This window comes from Anabrus simplex, chromosome 1 (assembly GCF_040414725.1).
Source record: "Anabrus simplex isolate iqAnaSimp1 chromosome 1, ASM4041472v1, whole genome shotgun sequence".
Classification (NCBI taxonomy): domain Eukaryota; kingdom Metazoa; phylum Arthropoda; class Insecta; order Orthoptera; family Tettigoniidae; genus Anabrus; species Anabrus simplex.
In genome coordinates, this window is record NC_090265.1 from 42,895,661 (window position 1) to 42,917,283 (window position 21,623).

The window sequence follows — 21,623 nt, forward strand, 5'->3', positions numbered from 1 at the left end:
TTTGAATTTTTAGACGCCTTGTATTTGCACGGAAAGTGCCTGATGCCCTTAAAACATTGTGGGTTCTCAAACTTGCCTATGATGAAGGGAGGAAGTCTCTCGCTTTCGTCCGCATTGCAACACAAGACTGTGGCCCTATCCTTGCAAGATTTCCTGCCATGGCATTTCTCTCCTTTAAAACCGCAAGTCTGTTTGGGCTCGGCATTAAAAACAAATGCAGTCTCATCGGCATTGAAGATACTGTTCGGTGCATATGAATTAATTATGTGAGCTATGCTTTCTTGCCAACTGTCTGCATCGCTGTGTTCACCGATTCTGCTTCTCCGCACACTGCTTGCCACATGATATTGTGACGTTCCTTAAAACGCTGAAGCCACCCGTTTGAACACAAACTCTAGCCCCATATTTAACGCCAGTTCACTCCTCAAATATGCTGAAACCACTCGATCAATTCCAGTCTTTAGCTCCTTTAATGCGCATTCGCTTTGCTGTATTTACACCCTGCATTTCTTGAGTTTCTATGGTCTCACGATTTTTTTTAAATGTTGAAAGCATGGACACAGGAATTCCAAAGTCTTTAGCTAGTTCAGTTTTCGTTTTTTGTCCTTTGTCGACCTCACTTATAATTTTCATCTTCTCAGTGTCTTGGAAGAATACTGTCCCTTAGCCATCTTGCAATGGAAAAACGGAATACATGTGCCCTAAACTAAAATACCGTAACAATAAACGAAAACACGGTAATAATAATATACCGTATAATAACTTCGAAGTTTATAACTGCACATGAAAACTTAAAGTAAAATGAGTAACTACAAGAATACAAAAGAACTATGACTTCACTAGAACGCAGCAACTCTGAAGCACTTTGTATGCACACCAAAGTCAAAGTTCGGAAAGATTCTATCATGACATGCAGAATTTTTAATTTAAATTATGCCGTAAAATACTATTTTTAACAAAATGAAAGACAATTTTGAATTAAAAGTCTGAATTTCAATACTGGGACCAACATTGTTCTTTGAATTATGAATTATCTGTATTTCGAATTAATTTAAATAACATGCAAAACCGTACCTCGTGTCTCCAAGAACGAGAGATTCTTCGAATTAGGCGGCATTTTGAATTAACCGATTCCGAATTATCGAGGTTCTACCGTAAATGTGGAGAAGAGTGAGACAGTAGTGATGACGAGAGGTAACAGAGAAAGAAGAGGGAATATTGAAGTAAATGCAAGACCATTAGAAGTTTTAAAAAGGCTTAAAATATTTGGGCAGTATAACTGTAGAAGTCAGGTAGCAGGTAGGGACCCCTCTTCGGAGGCAGCCCTGCCCACGGAGTGGCGCCCGTGCCTATGCGAGTCTCAGAGCACAAAGACCCAGTGTGTATAATCTGGTAAGTGTCCCAGCTCAGTGTTACGAGTGAAGACCTCAACAGAATCTACAGTGGAATGGTGGAGATTGTGGAAGAGGCAGCCCAGTACTCAGGGAAGAATATGAGTATAGTACAGTATACTAGTCATCAGCAGCATTTGTTTCCCATGTTAGGGACGGCTGCAAGGGCATTTGTTCACCATGTAAGGGGCGCCCTAAATAATTGCTGACAGTAGCTCTAAAATGACTTTGGGAGTGGTAACCCCATCATCAAGGGGAAATGAAAATGATGATGAATTAGTGTTGACCCTAATACAGTACTGTACGCGAGTGGAAAATCAGTAGTGTGACATCCTAGCATCGTCCCAAAGAGATACTGAATAACGACAAGTTTTATAATTCAATGCCTGCCCAAACAATGGCATTCAAAGGTGAGAATTGTCACAGCAGGAAACGCAGTGAGGAATGTGCGACAGTGTTGTTATGCACAAATAATGATGGAACAAAAAAGCTGCCTCCTTTAACTGCAGGAAAATTCTCAAAGCCACGATGTTTTAAAAACAATGCTACCCTTCCGAAGAAGTACACAAGTAACAAGAAATCATGTATCATGATGGGCGTGTTTGTACATTGGTTGAGAAGAATTTATGTAAAAATGGGTGAAAAAGGTAGGAAGATTCTCCTGCTTGTGGACAAATGTACACTACACTCTCCTGGCACATCACACCCGAGAAATGACTGTAGAATTGGGATCATATGTCATTTTAACCCAATGGTTGCCAAGATCCGATGTAAGCCGGTTGCTCTGTGAATCGTAAAACTGCAATAATCCGATGAGATCCGATGCTGCAAAGGCTGGTTTCGAAATAGCGTTTGTTCAGATTTAATGCAACAGATGACTCGCGTATGCATGTTGGCTGATCCACGAAATCTCTAACTACAAGTACTGTAAATACCATTTTCTCTCTGACAAAGAGAATATAACATTCTTATTTTCTATTTCTTTGAGAGGTTGCCATGCGCTGACCATGTCATGTGTGCCACGAACGTTGTGTGGCAAGTTTGTTTGATGCGACGTATTGCTTTTATCATGTTTTTTTTCGTATTATACTGCTAATTTATGTAGGGCAAGATGTTAAAATATTATTTGGAGCACTTGCATGAAAATACTTTAGGCTATGTTGTTAGGAAGTGACAGTGATATATCTTCTAGCGATGAAAACAGACATACATACATACATACATACAGGCAGTAACAGTTCATGTCACAGATATTAGGCCTTATGGTGTTATCCTACCTCAAACTACTACTACTACTACTACTACTACTACTACTACTGCTGCTGCTGCTGCTGCTGCTACTACTACTGACGAAAGTGAAGATGACAATGATCTTAATGTTAACCAGCAAAATGCAAGTCAACATGATGACGAATCTAAGCTCAATTTTCAATTTCAAAAACTAAAATAATTTGGACATTTTTAAATATGAAGATTTAAAACTTTTAACATTAAAAGACAACACAGTTCAGTGACCAACAGTGACATTAACATGTACGTGAAATAATTATTACTATGCCAAATACTAATTCAAATTTGCAAAATTATTACAAAAAGTGGAAATTAATAATTCATTAATTTTTTAATATAAAGACATAAGTGCCAACAAAGTAAATCACAGGACATATACAAGGATATATCATGAATCATTAAAAAAAAAAAGAAAATCATCTATATAACTTCAAAACTGAGACAAAGTACAACATTTTCAGTAAGACCTTACACTTTGCCTTGATTTAGGTTGCCAGTTTCAGCAGTACTATAGCATTTTAGCTTGGCAGGGAAAAGGTTAAGCTCTACTATCATATGATGTTGGTGCAACACACCACTTGCTGTGTAGACAGGATGCAATGAAGATCATTTTACAGGTAGGATTTTTTGCTTCTTTCTCCCTAGTAACCAATGATGTGGTAGTCACACACATTTCAGATGCTTTCACACTCACTCTCTCTCTCTTTTTTCTCTCTTTTTTTTCTGGTATTAGTAACTGTAGTTCCAAAATTGTACTGTATAGACTTTCAAGCGCAATTTCTAAATAATGGTTCAACAATTGTTTAATTTGTATGTTTACATTTTAATAATGTGTCAATTGAACATATTAAATAATGAATCCATGACATTGCAGTTTCATAATGAGGACTGCAAGTCACTATATACAACTGTTTTCATAAAGTGGTATTCAGCATTTGCAAAGACTCAGGCAATGAAGATGATGGTGGTGCTCTCAGTGGTGACAAAGAATGGGACAGTTTGGGAGAATGGGCATTGTTTGAAGAATACATAGGCGTTGACAAGAACGTCATTACTACAAAAACACACAACCATAAGTACAGTAAAATTGTTGAAGGAATTCAGCAAGAGTTGGGGGAGGAAGGGGAGATAATGATGATGATGATGATGATGATGATGATGGCCAGTTCTCGAATACTCCCGTGCCTTTTAATGAGGTTTTTAGTGCCATAAAATAGTTTAGGACACATCATAATGTGTCTGATGAAATAAACGAAGAGTTATCACTATTTGACAGCGTAGTTAATATGATATATACAGTACTGTAAATAGATAGTAATTTTTCCAATGTCATGTATATTTCTGTAACTTACGTTCTTTCTTTTCCAAAGCACCAAGGGCTTTCTGCATAAGAGCTCGGGCCTTATCTATCTGCTTGAACTTCATTAATATATCGCCCGCCTGGAGCCAAGTGTCCTTCCTATCTCTGAACTTCTTCGTTAAGAGATGGATGAGTTTATCAGCTTCCTAAAACAATAAGTAATTTACAATGAAGCAAAAATATAAGAAAATCTGTAAGAATGTGAGATAGGGGTTTCAAATTCAAATTTTAAACATTTCAAATGACTACATCTAGGAATCATTAATGTACAAAATATATCTTAAGTGACATATATCTACACTGGATAAAATCATTTACTATTTCAATTTTCCAAACATCTGTCCTTTTAGTGAAGCTTCTCTTTTTCAGTTCTTTTACTGAACATTTTTGACTCCAACTAACTACACAGTAAATTCCTTTAGAATTACCATCTTTGAAAGATTCACCTACACTAACTCTTATTATTCTTTTATACATTTTGCATTTACACATTTCTTACGATTTTTTTTTTTTTTTTTTTTTTTTTAAGTCCCGATAAAATTCCTAATTCTTCCCATGTTAATTTATTACAGATGTATGTTTTTTGTTTACTCACTCTTTACATTTAGCCATGCAATCATATTTTAAGTCTTTGGGAGACATACAATGAGTCAAAGTGAAACTCATATATCACTGTAAATAGTTTGTGTTTATGAATAGAAATGTGGACAATAATTTATGTTCGCATTTTATGTGTAGAACAATAAGGGCATGTCTTGAATTATTAAGTCACCACAAGGCTAGTTAGCATATCTCTTAACTTAGTAAGATATAACAGATGCCTTGTCTATATGCTGCTGGGACGCGTCAAAATGAAACTAATGGGCAGATAATAGGGCAATGCAAATGCTGTATGTTTGTATTTTGACACCACAGTCAGGTCAGATTTTTCAACCCTGTGTTAAATTTTACTTAACAAATGTTAACTAACACTTGTTATTCATTTAACACCGGTTAAAAGTACCCTGTTTCACTAACATATTTCCAACATTAGTTACGAAACAACTGTTATAAGACAAATTAAGACATTTCCGTGAGATTTCTGAATGCGTTTGACAGTGAGCATCTTTTGTTTCTTTACATAAAGTGCTCCTTGTGGTGTGTTGAAATAGTATTTTGTCACACAGACACATGGTTGACATTATTATAGGTTATGGTTACCAGAGACCACTAAGATGTAAACATGTAAAGTAAGAGGCAACAAAAGGGTTATTATGATGAATGCGAGACAAATGTTGTTTTAGTTAATTTGAAAGCATGCGAGTGTGCTTAAAAAATGAAAGAACGGACTGTCATATCATAACATTCGATATAGCCTATTCTTGTATGAGTGCAATCTAAGGCTCCTACATTTTTTTTTGCTAGTGGCTTTACGTCGCACCAGCACAAATAGGTCTTATGGCGATGATAGGATAGGCCTACGAGTTGGAAGCGGCCGTGGCCTTCATTAAGGTACAGCCCCAGCATCTGCCTGGTGTGAAAATGGTAAACCACAGAAAGCCATCGTCAAGGCTGCCGACAGTGGGATTCGAACCCACTATCTCCCGGGTGCAAGCTCACAGCCGCACTCCCCTAACAGCACAGCCAACTTGCCCGGTAGGTTCCTACATTATCGGGAAAATATGATAATTGATATGTCTTGAATGATTTTCGGGCATTCTTTTATTGCGAGGAAAATAATGTAATGCCTTGTTAATGCTGCAATGGCAGTAGGAATTCTTTGCAGAATTCTACACACACTTATCTTGCACTCACAAATATAGTCGCCTACAATTACATGAAAAGTGTCTCAAGCATAATATCTAACAAGGAGAGGTTCAATGTACCTGTGTAATTACACAGGATCCATTTCGGACAAAGTGGAGGTGATAGAACACTAAAAGGCAAACACATTTTACTTAAACATGTCAGGTCTGTAACCTAATATTTTCTGAAAAATTGATGAATCCCCAATTACAATGCAATGCATATATACTTGGAGTTACATCACAGTCAAACGAAGTGGGGTCACCGTACTTGTCTGCGAACTTCGTAGACATGAGTTTGTGTCTCATCGCAGCTATAATTGTTGTACAAAATAAATATTTGAGGGAACGTTAAAATAAAAATTGGAACAAAAATATTACGCAAATTGCAGTACACTTTATTTTCTACCTGAAATTAATATACGCCTAAACGTTCTCACAGTTACTGCTGGATCTCCTTCTCTGTGTATATATATATATATATTTATTAGAGGTAGAAAATAAAGTGCCATTGCAATTAGCTTAATATTTTTATTCACATTCCCTGAAATAATTTAATTTGTACTGTAAATAGATATAAAAGTACATGCAGCATTGAAAATAAAGTGAGTGGGAGAAAAATTTTCAACTTTAGGGAGGAATGTTGGATAGTAAGACAAATGAAGAAAAATCCAGTGATAAGTCCTCCAAAACTGGCTGTGATGGCTGAGGAACATACCGAGAGAGCACATCCAAAAACTATTGGACTTATCCTAAGGAAAAGTAACAGGCATGGACAAATAGCTACAAATAAACCACTTGTTAGCAAGATTAATAAGAAGAAAAGGTAGATCTTTATTAAGGAGTACACGGACAAAGATTTTGACTTCTGGAAGGCCGTTATTTTTGCAGATAAAAGCAAAAACAATCTCTTCGGATCAGATGGAGGAAACCAAATGAGGAGTTGAAAGCTAGTAATCTGCGTCCAAGTGTCAAACATAGTGGAGGTAGTGTAACTTTCAGGGGGTGCATGTCAGCTAGTGGACCAGGAGAGTTGACTTGTTGATGGGACCATAGATCAGCATGTGAATCTAAATATACTGAAAGAACATTTACAACCTAGTGCTCAAAAGCTTGGAATACTTGAACGATTTAAGTATTACCGAGATAATGAACCAGAGCACAAAGCTCATAAAGTACAGATGTAGCTGCTGTATAATTGCCCAAAAGTACTTGAGACACCTCCACAGTCACTACATTTAAGTGTGATAGAAAATCTATGGCATTACTTGGAAGTAGCGATAAGAAAACACCAGATTTTGAACAAAGATGATCCAAAAATGGCTTTATGTGAAGAATGGAAGAAAAGAGATCCATCTTACTGTGAAAAGTTGGTATAATCTATGCCTAATCGTTTAAGAGCCGTGGAAAGTGCTACAGGGCATCCTAGAAAGTAGTGACTGTTAAAAACATTGTGTTATTAGAGATTGCTGAGGAATTACTTCAAGGTGTATGAGTTTTACTCTGATCTGTTTCATGCATGTTTAAGAATAATGTATTAATTTTCTTTGTATGTATAAGAAATAGCGGTTGATTTACTTTGTACCTTAGCAGAGAAATGTGTATTTGTTAAACAAGAACCAAAGATGGTTATATTTTTCTGTCAAATCCAAATAAACAAGCTTTCCTCTACTGTATGAATTTCATTTGACTTACTGTATATCATCATTTATCCCCTTTAAGCATTTATTTTGATTTATGCTGTGTTTGCTCAGTAAGAACATATGTTAGAATGTAAATAATTACCAGACACTACTTTTCCAAGTAACTATCCATTACTGCCATGAGGGTGAGCAGCGACCTTAAAGATATTTGTGGAATCTGTTTACTCTAGTAGTGTTATTAATCCTCCCCCATGGTCTGGTACCTTGACGTGGTGGGGAGGCTTGCATGCCTCAGTGATCTCAAGAGTAATGCCGGCGGGAGCTTCGGCTCCTGGCAGGGTCACCCTTGCCGATAAAGCGAGAGTGAGGGGCCAGACTAAATGACAGACCTTCAGCTGTAGGCCATGACGGAAGAAAATCTTTGTCTCAGGGAGTAGGGAATGAGAACACCATCAGTCCTGAAGTCGCAGCATGGCAGGGGCAGAGGCCAAAAGAGGGCAGCCCCCTCACTGCCCTATAGGCACTGTGGGCCCATATCTCGCATGCCCAAAATAACTTCCATGAAAAGTCAAAACGAGAGATATACCGGACTGCTGAACCCGATGGCAATGTAGCGAGGAAAAAGGATTATGAGATTTGGAACATGGAATATACGAGGAATAGCTGGAAAGGAGAATGAACTAGTGGTGGAATTCAAGAGAGCAAGAATTGTAGTGCTGGCACTGACAGAGACAAAAAGGAAAGGGCAAGGGGTGGATACAATGGTGAACGATCATGTACTCATTTATAGTGGAGTTAGCAACAGACTAAGGGCCAAATCAGTAGTAGCACTACTGGTCCACAAGAACTTCAGAAACAAGATTCAAGAATGGAAATTCCACATGGATAGGATTCTCACGGTCAGCATACGATTAGATCCTGAGATAGAGCTGATGACGTTTATTGTGGTTTACGGAGTGAACGACGATGTAAGAAAGGAGGAGAAGGATAGGTCCATGAAGATCTCCAGAATTTGGTGGACGACACTCGAGGGGAAATCATTCTATTAGGAGATCTCAGCAGCAGAGTCCAAAACCAGCCAGAGGGGTGTGGCGGAGCTGTTGGCCGGCATGATGAACACGTGGTTAACAACAATGGTGAGAATGGAAGATAGGAAAACTTAAAAGGGTCCACCTTTTCAATACAAAAATGTTATAGTTTATTTATAACATGTGTTTGCACTTGGAACTAGTTTTGACGCTGTTTGGCGTCATCATCAGCCAAAATGTGGGAAATAGGCCAGCATGTAGGCATTTATATTACACAAGGCGTTACATTAAGCAATACACATCTTACAAGGAGATAAAAACAGGGACGAATACAGAAACAAATGAATCGTTGAGAAAGCAAAAGTTATACATATTAAAAATAACCTTAACCACACATCTTGCAGTGCGAAAGTATTCTTCTTGAATGATTCCTGAATATAAAACACACGCGCACACATTTCTGAAGAGCCAGCAGGCAGGACAAAGTGAAGTGAAACCTTAAGAGTTCTTCTGAGAAGAGTTCATCATTTTTTCTATGTTCCGACTAACTAATGAAGTCTCCCTTGAGTTCCTGATAAACATACACAACAGGAAATTCTCCTTCACTCTCAACAATAGCTATAAAGACCAACGGTAAATTTCATTTTAAATACTGTGCAGAGACGTGAAAGCATGATCTTGAACATGATATAACTCCTTCATTTAACCCAATTTTTTACACAAGGTGTTACATTACATAATACACATCTTACGAGGAGATAAAAACAGGGACGAATGTAGAAACACATGCATCGTTGAGAAAGCAAAAGTTATACATATTAAAAATAAGCTTAACCACACAACTTGCAGTGCGAAAATATTTGCCTTGAATGATTCCTGAATACAAAACGCACGCGCACACACTTCTAAAGAGCCAGCAGGCAGGAAAATGTAAGGTGAAACCTTAAGAGTTCTTCCGAGAAGAGTTCATCATTCTTTCTATGTTCCGACTAACTAATGAAGTCTCCCTTGAGTTCCTGATAAACATACACAACAGGAAATTAAACAATACACATCTTACAAGGAGATAAAAAAAAGGAAAGTTATACATATTAAAAATAACCTTAACCACACATCTTGTAGTGCGAAAATATTCGTCTTGAATGATTCCTGAATACAAAACACACGCGCATACATTTCTGAAGAGCCAGCAGGCAGGAAAAAGTAAAGTGAAACCTTAAGAGTTCTTCTGAGAAGAGTTCATCATTTTTTCTATGTTCCGACTAACTAATGAAGTCTCCCTTGAGTTCCTGATAAACATACACAACAGGAAATTCTCCTTCACTCTCAACAATAGCTATAAAGCCCAACGGTAAAATTTCATTTTAAATATTGTGCAGAGACGTGAAAGCATGATCTTGAACATGATGTAACTCCTTCATTTAACCCAATTTTTTACACAAGGTGTTACATTAAACAATACACATCTTACGAGGAGATAAAAACAGGGGCGAATGTAGAAACAAATGCATCGTTGAGAAAGCAAAAGTTATACATATTAAAAATAAGCTTAACCACACAACTTGCAGTGCGAAAATATTTGCCTTGAATGATTCCTGAATACAAAACGCACGCGCACACACTTCTAAAGAGCCAGCAGGCAGGAAAAAGTAAGGTGAAACCTTAAGAGTTCTTCTGAGAAGAGTTCATCATTCTTTCTATGTTCCGACTAACTAATGAAGTCTCCCTTGAGTTCCTGATAAACATACACAACAGGAAATTCTCCTTAACTCTCAACAATAGCTATAAAAGACCAACAGTAAATTGTATTTTAAATACTGTGCAGAGATGTGAAAGCATGATCTTGAACATGATATAACTTCTTCATTTAACCACCTTTGAAAGTCTCTCTCTATATTACATAGATTCATTAACACACCATTCTGTAGATGCACAAAATAATCTTGTAATCTTCACAGGTCCGGTATTCAGCTCGACAAGAATATAAAATTGGTATTAAGGAATACGTTTTTGAGAGTTTGGAGGTTGACCGGACCTGTGAAGATTACAAGATTATTTTGTGCATCTACAGAATGGTGTGTTAATGAATCTATGTAATATAGAGAGAGACTTTCAAAGGTGGTTAAATGAAGAAGTTATATCATGTTCAAGATCATGCTTTCACATCTCTGCACAGTATTTAAAATACAATTTACCATTGGTCTTTTATAGCTATTGTTGAGAGTTAAGGAGAATTTCCTGTTGTGTATGTTTATCAGGAACTCAAGGGAGACTTCATTAGTTAGTCGGAGCATAGAAAGAATGATGAACTCTTCTCAGAAGAACTCTTAAGGTTTCACCTTACTTTTTCCTGCCTGCTGGCTCTTTAGAAGTGTGTGCGCGTGCGTTTTGTATTCAGGAATCATTCAAGGCAAATATTTTCGCACTGCAAGTTGTGTGGTTATGCTTATTTTTAATATGTATAACTTTTGATTTCTCAACGATGCATGTGTTTCTACATTCGTCCCTGTTTTTATCTCCTCGTAAGATATGTATTATGTAATGTAACACCTTGTGTAAAAAATTGGGTTAAATGAAGGAGTTATATCATGTTCAAGATCATGCTTTCACGTCTCTGCACAATATTTAAAATGAAATTTACCGTTGGTCTTTATAGCTATTGTTGAGAGTGAAGGAAATTTCCTGTTGTGTATGTTTATCAGGAACTCAAGGGAGACTTCATTAGTTAGTCGGAACATAGAAAAAATGATGAACTCTTCTCAGAAGAACTCTTAAGGTTTCACTTCACTTTGTCCTGCCTGCTGGCTCTTCAGAAATGTGTGCGCGTGTGTTTTATATTCAGGAATCATTCAAGAAGAATACTTTCGCACTGCAAGATGTGTGGTTAAGGTTATTTTTAATATGTATAACTTTTGCTTTCTCAACGATTCATTTGTTTCTATATTCGTCCCTGTTTTTATCTCCTTGTAAGATGTGTATTGCTTAATGTAACGCCTTGTGTAATATAAATGCCTACATGCTGGCCTATTTCCCACATTTTGGCTGATGATGACGCCAAACAGCGTCGAAACTAGTTCCAAGTGCAAATACATGTTATAAATAAACTATAACATTTTTGTATTGAAAAGGTGGACCCTTTTAAGTTTTCCTATCTTCCATTCTCAGTTCAATACGGACAAAAATGAAATTCTTAGGTTTAAATGAAATTCTTAGGTTTAAACAATGGTGAGAGGATTGTTGATTTCTGCGTTGCCAATAATCTCGTTGCAGTGAACACCATGTTCTCATATGAGATGATACATATGTACACGAGGAAGGAACCCAGCCAAGATGAGTGCTCCATCATAGATTATGTGTTAGTGAAGAGAGATCACCTCCGCAAGGTGACAGATTGTCGAGTTTACCGTGGCTACGAAATAGGAAGTGACCATTTTCTTTTGATAACAACAATGGAAACCACAGCAAAGGTAATGAGGAAACAACCTAAGAACAACAACCAAGAAAAGATTAAGGTGTACAAGTTAAGAGAGAACAAGGAGGTACAGAAGCAGTTCACACAGGAAGTGGAGGAGGAGTGTCAGAGGATAGAGGAGGGGATCAAGGGAACGGTCCTGGAGGGAAAGTGGAACAAAGGTGGAGGAGTACAAGAAAAGAACAAGCTGGTGGAATGATGACATCAAGGAAGAAGTAAGAAAGAAAAAGGAAATATGGAAGAAATATTTAAAAAGCAAGGATGCTGAGGACCATGAGATGTACAGGGACAAAGAAGAAAGGTTAAAGACCTAGTGATAATAGCGAAAAGACAGTCTTGGGAAGAATTTGGACAAAGAATGGAGTTAAATTATAAAGAGAACCAGAAGCTGTTCTATAGAGGACTGAAAAACATGAGAAACAATGCCCTCTAAAATTTATAAAAGACTAGCTGATGTACCCGTGCTTCTCAGAAAGACTGACCTTGTGCTTTTCCTAACTGAAGTAAACAAAGGCCTTTACAAAAATGTCAGTAGGAAAGTAGCGATGTTATAATAATAATAATAATTTCGTGCAGCTCTTGTAAGCCAGACCCTCCGGTGAGGGTGGGCGGCACCTGCAACGTGTAGGTAAATGCGTGTTATTGTGGTGGAGGATAGTGTTATGTGTGGTATGTGAGTTGCAAGGGTTTTGGGGACAGCATGAACACCCTGTCCCCGAGCCAAGGGAATTAACCATTTAAAGTTAAAATTTCTGACCCGGGAATAGAACCCAGGACCTCTGGACCATAGGCAAGCACAATATCCATTTAGCCATGGAGCCGGACAATGTTATCATATAAAATACTCGATCAAATGAAAAACTGCCTATTTTCTCTTTTAACGAACAGTACTACGGTGCCGATCTAACAGTCCCAAGTTCCAGAGTTGGAATGACCAGGTCACAGACATCCGTGATCACTCCTCTGCCATAATTCTCTTAAATATGCAAACTGCTCCTTCCAATCAGTGCCTCAGAGTACGGATTGAATAGCTTGAATGCTATGATGAACCAGTGTGTTATGTACCAGTAGTATCAGAAAATTTATGAACCAGAGGAATAGCATGCTAAAGATAAAAGTTATCTAACTCCCCAGCTACTTCCCGCTAATATTCAGGCAGGCTGTTACCCTCGGTACGACAGGGCGAATTGGCCGTGTGGTTAGGGGCGCGCAGCTGTGAGCTTGCATCCAGTGGATTCGAACCCCACTGTCGGCAACCCTGAAGATGGTATTCCGTGGCTTCCCATTTTCACACCAGCCAAATGCTGGGGCTGTATCTTAATTCAGGTCTAGGCCGCTTCCTTCATATTCCTAGCCTTTTCCTATCCCATTGTCACCATAAGACTTGTCTATATCGGCGCGACGTAAGGCAGATTTAATCCTAACTATCGTACAATACTGTAGGGCCCTCACATTTAGTTTTCTTCCGACTCAAAATTGAATAAAACATAAATGGTCGGAAATTGTACTCTCTATAACTTTTGTTATGTAGTACTTTTCGATAGGACCAATAACATAGGTATTTAAAAATTAAATTTTAGGCGCCTTCCCCTAAACTACAACTTCATACAGGGCGCATAAAACTGTTTATAGTTTAGACTGTAGTTTCTTATTCCCCGACTCTACATACCGAGTTTCATTAAATTCTGTTAACCCATTTTCTTGTGGCTCAGCGTTGATATGGACTTGGCAACAAAAATACAAATTCATGAATATCTGTGTTATCAAAGCTGGTGTGGTAACAATGAATGACACAAATGATCGGAAATTTAATTCTATATAAGTTTAATTATGTAGTATTTATCGATAGGACCACTAATAATATAAATATTTGATAATATATTTTAGGCCTTCCCCTAAACTACCATTTCACTCAGCATGAGTAAAATGATTTAAGCCTAGATTGTAGCGGCTCATCCCCCGACTTCACATACCGATTTTCATTCAATTCTCTTCAGCCGCTTTCTCGTGATGCGTATACATACATATAGACAGACAGAGAGAAATTACAGAAAAGTTAAAAGTGCATTTCCTTGTTACTATGGACATGACTGATACAGAAACGCCATTCTTTTCAAATTCTGAGCAATGTACAGACAAAACTCTTATTTTATATATATAGATAAGAAAGGGGAAATCTTAACAGAAGAGAAAGAAGTACTGGAGTGATGGAAAGAATATTTTAATGATTTACTGAATGGAAATGAGAATGAAGACAGGCCACGTTCAAGTGAGGAAAGAGAGGAGACGGGGAGATTAGGAGAACAAGAAGGAGAAGACTTAAGGATAAATGAAATGCAGCTGGCTATTAAACAACTCGAGAATGGAAAGGCCCAAGGGCATGATGGAATCGCCCCTGAAATGATTAAGAACTTGGGAAAGAAAGCAGAAGGCTTTTTATTCAAGATTATGGTGGAGGCCTGGAGAACAAAAAAGGTACCTAGGGATTCGGAGGTAGCAGTCATCACCCCCATCTTTAAGAAAGGAGACAATCGAGAGTGCAGTAATCATCATGGCATATCCTTGTTTTTATCAGTCCCTGGGAAGGTCTTCTCAAAGATTCTGGAGACTAGATTAAGAAAGGAGGTAGAGGCTAAACTTGAAGAAGCCCAGTGTGGCTTCCGTCCAAATAGAAGCACACAGGATCCAGAATACAGCCATCCGGAAAGTATTGAATATGAAGCCACTAGAGAAAACCATCCAAGAATATCAATTGAGATGGTTTGGCCACGTCCACCGAATGTCGACAGACCGCTTGCTGAGGTTAATGAGGGAGGTGAGAGTGGAAGGAAGGAAGGAAGGAAGGAAGGCTCAAGGAAGACCACGGAAACATGGGAGGAGGGGATTAGAGAAGCACTGCAGGAGAGGGGACTCTCTGTACGAGAGGCTGTTGCCATTACCGGAGGATGGAGATCTCTCATATCCTCGACATCTCATAGTACAAGAGGACCAGATTAAGTAAGTAAGTAAGTAAGTGTTATTAATGTCAACACTTTATGTGTTAGGTTTCATGTTATTATGTCATTTAATTTTCATTATGAAAGGGGATTTTTTATTGAGCTGTAAGCATTCACAAAAATGACACAACATAAGTATAAGCCCATGAGAAAAGAGAAAAAGTGAAGGTCTGTGCTGGTCTACACTCTACAGCTGACAGTTGATTTAAAACTGTTGCTTGTAGCCAGATAGGATATAGGTTATACAAGTACACTAACATAAAACAACTTTTTTTGTACTTGTCTTCACAATTTACTTCACATGAAATTGATGTCCATATGTTAGCTTTCAACACTGTATCTCTGTGTGATGTTATATAGTGGTTTTTCTTCTCATACGGGCAGAGATGAGTCTGATAAATTGAATGTGCAACTACGAGCATCTAAACAGCTGTGTGTTCTGTTTGGCTGATTTCTTAGTTCATTAAGTTCCACATAAACTTATGAGTAGAAGCTTGGATCTTGCAAGATCTTATGTTAAAGTTTATTTTTGTTTATGTGAACAGTTCCAGTATATTACATAGCACCCAGATTTTTTACGTTATGTTTAATTTTATTTCGAATGGGGATTGCAAGGGTGTTCATGTTCATACCATATGGTACATGATTGGAAAGGAGGTCATTGGTAGGAACTGACATCGTAGTATGACACACCAAAGACATATTTAATGCTGATGGACGAGGCAGTGGGGGAGGAGTGTGGCAAGAAGAATGTAACGTTGTTATTTGCAGAAAACGACAGAATAAAAAAAGCTACCTTTTTTATAGTCATGTCCTAATTCGTGAACCATGGAAAACGGCTGAGTGGCCTAGTACATGGCCCTGAGAGTCAGGATACCAGTTGCTATGGAATGGGAGTGGGCACCTTGGACATATTCTGAGTCCTGGCCCTCCTTGTGCTCAGGCGGCTAAGACTATACAATCCACCGGTGGTCCATAACCCGTTGGAGGAGAGATCCTCGCTTGGACTATGTGCAAGTAGGGTAGCATCCTGCTTCATGAATTTACCGAGCTCAGAACATTTTAAGCAAGCCTCGGACCTATGGGAGTAATGGAGTCCCACTCCCATTTGATAGGCAAGGGACTCCTTGGAAACAACTTGGCGAACAAAATGGAATTCGATGGGGAGCTATCAATATTAATGGGGCTTGTGGAAGAAAGAAAGTAGAACTGGCTGAGTCAGCAAGGAGGATGCATCTGGATGTGCTAGGAGTAAGTGATATTCGGGTAAGGGGAGGTAACGAGGAAGAGATGGGAGATTATAAAGTGTACTTGACGGGTATTAGAAAGGGAAGGGCAGAGTCTGGGATAGGGCTCTTTATCAGGAATACCATTGCACGCAACATAGTTTCTGTTAGGCATGTAAATGAGCGAACGATGTGAGTATATTTGTCAGCTGGAGGAATTAGGACGACAATTGTATCAGTGTATTCACCATGTGAGGGTGCAGATGAGGATGAAGTTGACAAGTTTTATGAAGCATTGAGCGACATCGTGGTCAGAGTCAACAGCAAGGATAGAATAGTGCTAATGGGCGATTTCAATGCGAGAGCTGGGAATAGAACTGAAGAATATGAAAGGGTGATTGGTAAATGTGGGGAAGATATGGAAGCTAATGGGAATGGGAAGCGTTTGCTGGACTTCTGTGCTAGGGGTACCAGATCCATAATAGACTATATCTTAACAGACTTCAAATTCAGGAAATCTGTTAGGAATGTACGAGTTTTCCGGGGATTTTTCGATGATACAGACCATCATCTGATCTGTAGTGAACTAAGTATTTCTAGGCCTAGGGTAGAGGAAGTGAAATCTGTCTGCAAACGAATAAGGGTAGAAAATCTCCAGGACGAAGAAATTAGACAGAAGTACATGGATATGATTAGTGAGAAGTTTCGAACAGTAGACAGTAAGCAGATTCAGGATATAGAAAGTGAACAGGTGTCATATAGGGATGCTGTAGTAGAAACAGCAAAAGAATGCCTAGGAACAACTGTGTGTAAAGATGGGAAAAGGCGAACATCTTGGTGGAATGATGAAGTGAGAGCAGCTTGTAAACGTAAAAAGAAGGCTTATCGGAAATGGCTTAAAACAAGGGCCAAGGCAGACAGGGATTTGTATGTAGATGAAAGAAACAGAGCGAAACAAATAGTTGTTGAATCCAAAAAGAAGTCATGGGAAGATTTTGGTAACAACCTGGAAAGGCTAGGTCAAGCAGCAGGGAAACCTTTCTGGACAGTAATAAAGATTCTTAGGAAGGGAGGGAAAAAGGAAATGAACAGTGTTTTGAGTAATTCAGGTGAAATAATAGATCCCAGGGAATCACTGGAGAGGTGGAGGGAATATTTTGGCTAGTTGATTTACGTCACACCGACACAGAAGATAGGTCTTATGGCGACGATGGGACGGGAAAGGGCTAGGAGTGGGAAGGAAGCGGCCATGGCCTTAATTAAGGTACAGCCCCAGCATTTGCCTGGTGTGAAAATGGGAATCCACGGAAAACCATTTTCAGGGCTGCCGACAGTGGGGTTCGAACCTACTATCTCCCGAATACTGGATACTGGCCGCACTTAAGCGACTACAGCTATCGAGTATAGATAAGAAATGTGTTTTTCCACCATTCAATATTGAATGGTGGAAAAACACATTTCTTATCTATACTTTGAATCTGTCAATACGGAAAATGAAATTTATAAATAATAATACAGCTATCGAGCTCGGTGGAATATTTTAAACATCTTCTCAATGTAAAAGAAAATCATCCTGGTGGTGTTGTGAACAGCCAAGCTCATGGGGAGGAGGAAAATGATGATGGTGAAATTATGCTTGAGGAAGTGGAAAGGATGGTAAATAAACTCCTTTGTCATAAGGCAGCAGGAACGGATGAAATCAGACATGAAATGGTGAAGTATAGTGGGAAGGCAGGGATGAAATGGCTTCATAGAGTAGTAAAATTAGCATGGAGTGTTGGTAAGGTACCTTCAGATTGGGCAAAAGCAGTAATTGCACCTATCTATAAGCAAGGGAACAGGAAGGATTGCAACAACTATCGATGTATCTCATTGATTAGTATACCAGTCAAAGTATTCACTGGCATCTTGGAAGGGAGGGTGCGATCAGTCGTTGAGAGGAAGTTGGATGAAAGCCAGTGTGGTTTCAGACCACAGAGAGGTTGTCAGGATCAGGTTTTCAGTATGCGCCAGGTAACTGAAAAATGCTACGAGAGAAATAGGCAGTTGTGTTTATGTTTCGTAGATCTAGAGAAAGCATATGACAGGGTACCGAGGGAAAAGATGTTTGCCATACTGGGGGACTGTGGAATTAAAGGTAGATTATTAAAAGCAATCAAAGGCATTTATGTTGACAATTGGGCTTCAGTGAAAATTGATGATAGAATGAGTTCTTGGGTCAGGGTACTTACAGGGGTTGGACAAGGCTGTAATCTGTCACCTATGCTGTTCGTAGTTTACATGGATCATCTGCTGAAAGGTATAAAATGGCAGGGAGGGATTCAGTTAGGTGGAAATGTAGTAAGCAGTCTGGCCTATGCTGACGACTTGGTCTTAATGGCAGATTGTGCCGAAAGCCTGCAGTCTAATATCTTGGAACTTGAAAATAGGTGCAATGTGTATGGTATGAAAATTAGCCTCTCGAAGACTAAATTGATGTCAGTAGGTAAGAAATTCAACAGAATTTAATGTCATATGGGTGATACATAGCTAGAACAGTCAATAATTTCAAGTATTTAGGTTGTGCGTTCTCCCAGGAATGTAATATAGTAAGCGAGATTGAATCAAGGTGTCGTAAAGCTAATGCAGTGAGCTCGCAGTAGTGATCAACAGTATTCTGTAAGAAGGAAGTGAGCTCTCAGACAAAACTATCTTTACATCGGTCTGTTTTCAGACCAACTTTGCTTTATGGGAGCGAAAGCTGGGTGGACTCTGGATATCTTATTCATCTTATTCATAAGTTAGAAGTAACAGACATAAAAGTAGCAAGAATGATTGCTGATACAAACAGGTGGGAACAATGGCAGGAGGGTACTCGGAATGAGGAGATAAAGGCTAATTTAGGGATGAACTCAATGGATAAAGCTGTACTCATAAACCGACTTCGGTGGTGGGGTCATGTGAGGCGAATGGAGGAGGATAGGTTACCTAGGAGAATAATGGACTCTGCTATGGAGGGTAAGAGAAATAGAGGTAGACCAAGACGACGATGGTTAAACTCGGGTTCTAACAATTTAAAGATAAGAGGTATAGAACTAAATGAGGCCACAACACTAGTTGCAAATCGAGGATTGTGGCGACGTTTAGTAAATTCACAGAGGCTTGCAGACTGAACGCTGAAAGACAAAACAGTCTATAATGATAATGTATGTATGTTTTAACAGCAGGATGTGCAAAGCTGCATTTTGAAAACAAGTAACAAGATCCCATGGATCACGACAAAATTGGCTGAAGATTGGTTGAGAGGAATTAATGAAAAAATGGGCGTGAAAGGTAGGCCGATACTCCAGCTTGTGGACCGACGTACAGCGCACCATCCTGACGCATCATACCTGAGAAATGTGACTGCAGAACCCTTCCCTGTACATTGCACAAATGAACTGCAACTGGACATTGGGATCGTATGCAATTTTAAATAACACCGTTGCAAGATATTAGTACAACATGCCATCTGCTGCACAGATACAGGAAAGAAAGATGCAATGAAGATTCGCATTTTACAGGCAAGATTTTCCCTGGAGAAATCTGATTGGCAAAACTTCAGCAGCTGACAAAAATGATAATGGCGCAAGATATCAAATTGTTTATCAGTACGACCAACCCTCTAACGCTCATTTACCCAGTTCACATTGTTTCCGACCACCCTGTATTTTAGATCAAGAATAATGGTACCATTATAGTACATTACATTAACAGTTCTACAAAAAAATCCATGTTTTACACTTTTCTTGCTTGTCAAGTGTATATCTATTAATCAGTGGGTGAGGGAAAGAATCTAGTACAAAGACCTAGGCCTATTCTGTAAAGTGGTTTCATTTTCCAGGTAATTTCCTCTTTTCTCAACATTACCAAATGCTAATGGTACTTCCTGGAGGATCTAAGTGACATACTCTCATCCACAACCACCTATATACAAATGCAGTAAATACAGAGTGCACAAGAGGAAAGATTTCTCAGAGAGTACCTATTTAAATCATACTAACCTGAATCTTACTGCTTTCTGCATAGATCTGTAACATCTGTATATAGACTTTGAAAGCATCATTCATCTGAACAGCATCCTGCAAGACCTTATCAAGGCTTTCCTGTAAAAAAAAAAAAAAAAAATCGAGAAAATATCACAAGATTTACTGAAAATAGTGCCAGCTGTATTTATGATCTCTTATCATGAACACTACTAAAAAATGAGGATTTTTAAAATATCCTTTGGAAACCAGTCATACACTCATGTCATAATTAACTTCAAATGACAATCAATTTCGTTTCAGGAGTTAAAATATGGCTTCTCTCAGGAGTATGATACATTTTGAGAAGAGTTGCCTTTAAGGTACCCACAGCAGATTACTAAGTACCTATCGTCTTGCGCCGTCAACTTCCCTGCTACCGGCGTGTCATTATTCCAAGTGACATCATTTTCACTGCCATCTCGTCAGCCAGGCACTGCAATCAAGAGCATTCGAGGTCCCGTCTTTTTGAACCTTTTAAAAATAGTTTTGTTCCCGACTATAGAGTCCAAACAGTGTGAATCTATTCCCAAATGATTTCTGGAGATGGTCTCTGGTATTCCCAGTTGGTGTATGTGTAGCAGAAGCCACTCCTTCTGAATAAAGCCATGTAGAAAGCATGCCAAACCACCAGCTGATAACTAGCGTATGTTATGAGTTGTACTTCCAAATGTAATACATTTGTAAGCATTCTTTTGATAACTGCGGTTGTTGAAAGCCAGACCCTTATTTTTAATTTCATGCTTGTTTTCTATATTTACCGTATCAGGAGTTACCTAAACAGCTGTAAATGAGATGAGAGACGGCATTGTTTAGGTTAGGTATGCTATTGCTCGGATAATGCCAAAGGTTCTATGTCAGAAATAATAAAAATAAAAAGCAGGAAAGTTCCACGACAGAAAGTATAAAAATAAATAACAGGAGAGTTTGCCACATTTATGGATATCTACAGGTGTGGCGGTAATGCATTGTATCATCATGTTGTTTAATTTTGTACGTTCGTTGTCTCCATTTTCTTATTAATGCATACCCTAGCATGTTTTGTTTCGCATCTCCAAAAATTGTTAAAAGCAAGCGGACACATAAAATCATTACTATTATTATTATTATTATTTATTATTCGGTAATCGGCCAACTAGGGACCACGATAAGCTTCATTATACAGTCTGGAGTTTACTCAGTTTTTGATTGATCCAGTAGGTTTTCATTCTGCTCGTGTTGAGCACGGCATTCATCCGATCACTTTGCACCTGCTGTCCACTTCACATCCTGGAAAGTCCCAAAAGTCACAATGCTTTTTCTGAAAAAGTCTCGTTTGTGTGTGTCATTAATATTACTACTATAATACTACCAACTAAGGACCACGATGTTCATTCTGCTTGGAGAGGGA

General features: G+C 38.6%; 1 protein-coding gene across 1 annotated transcript in view; it reads right to left on the reverse strand.

The window, feature by feature from the left end:
- Rrp5 (Ribosomal RNA Processing 5) overlaps positions 1-21,623 on the reverse strand; it is a 385,044-nt gene that overhangs the window by 64,374 nt on the left and 299,047 nt on the right. The window contains exons 17-18 of the mRNA XM_067156013.2: positions 20,213-20,314; positions 4,034-4,187 (exon numbers count right to left, since the gene is read on the reverse strand). Of these exons, the coding sequence (XP_067012114.2) occupies positions 4,034-4,187; positions 20,213-20,314 (256 nt within the window). The remainder of the gene's footprint in view (positions 1-4,033; positions 4,188-20,212; positions 20,315-21,623) is intronic.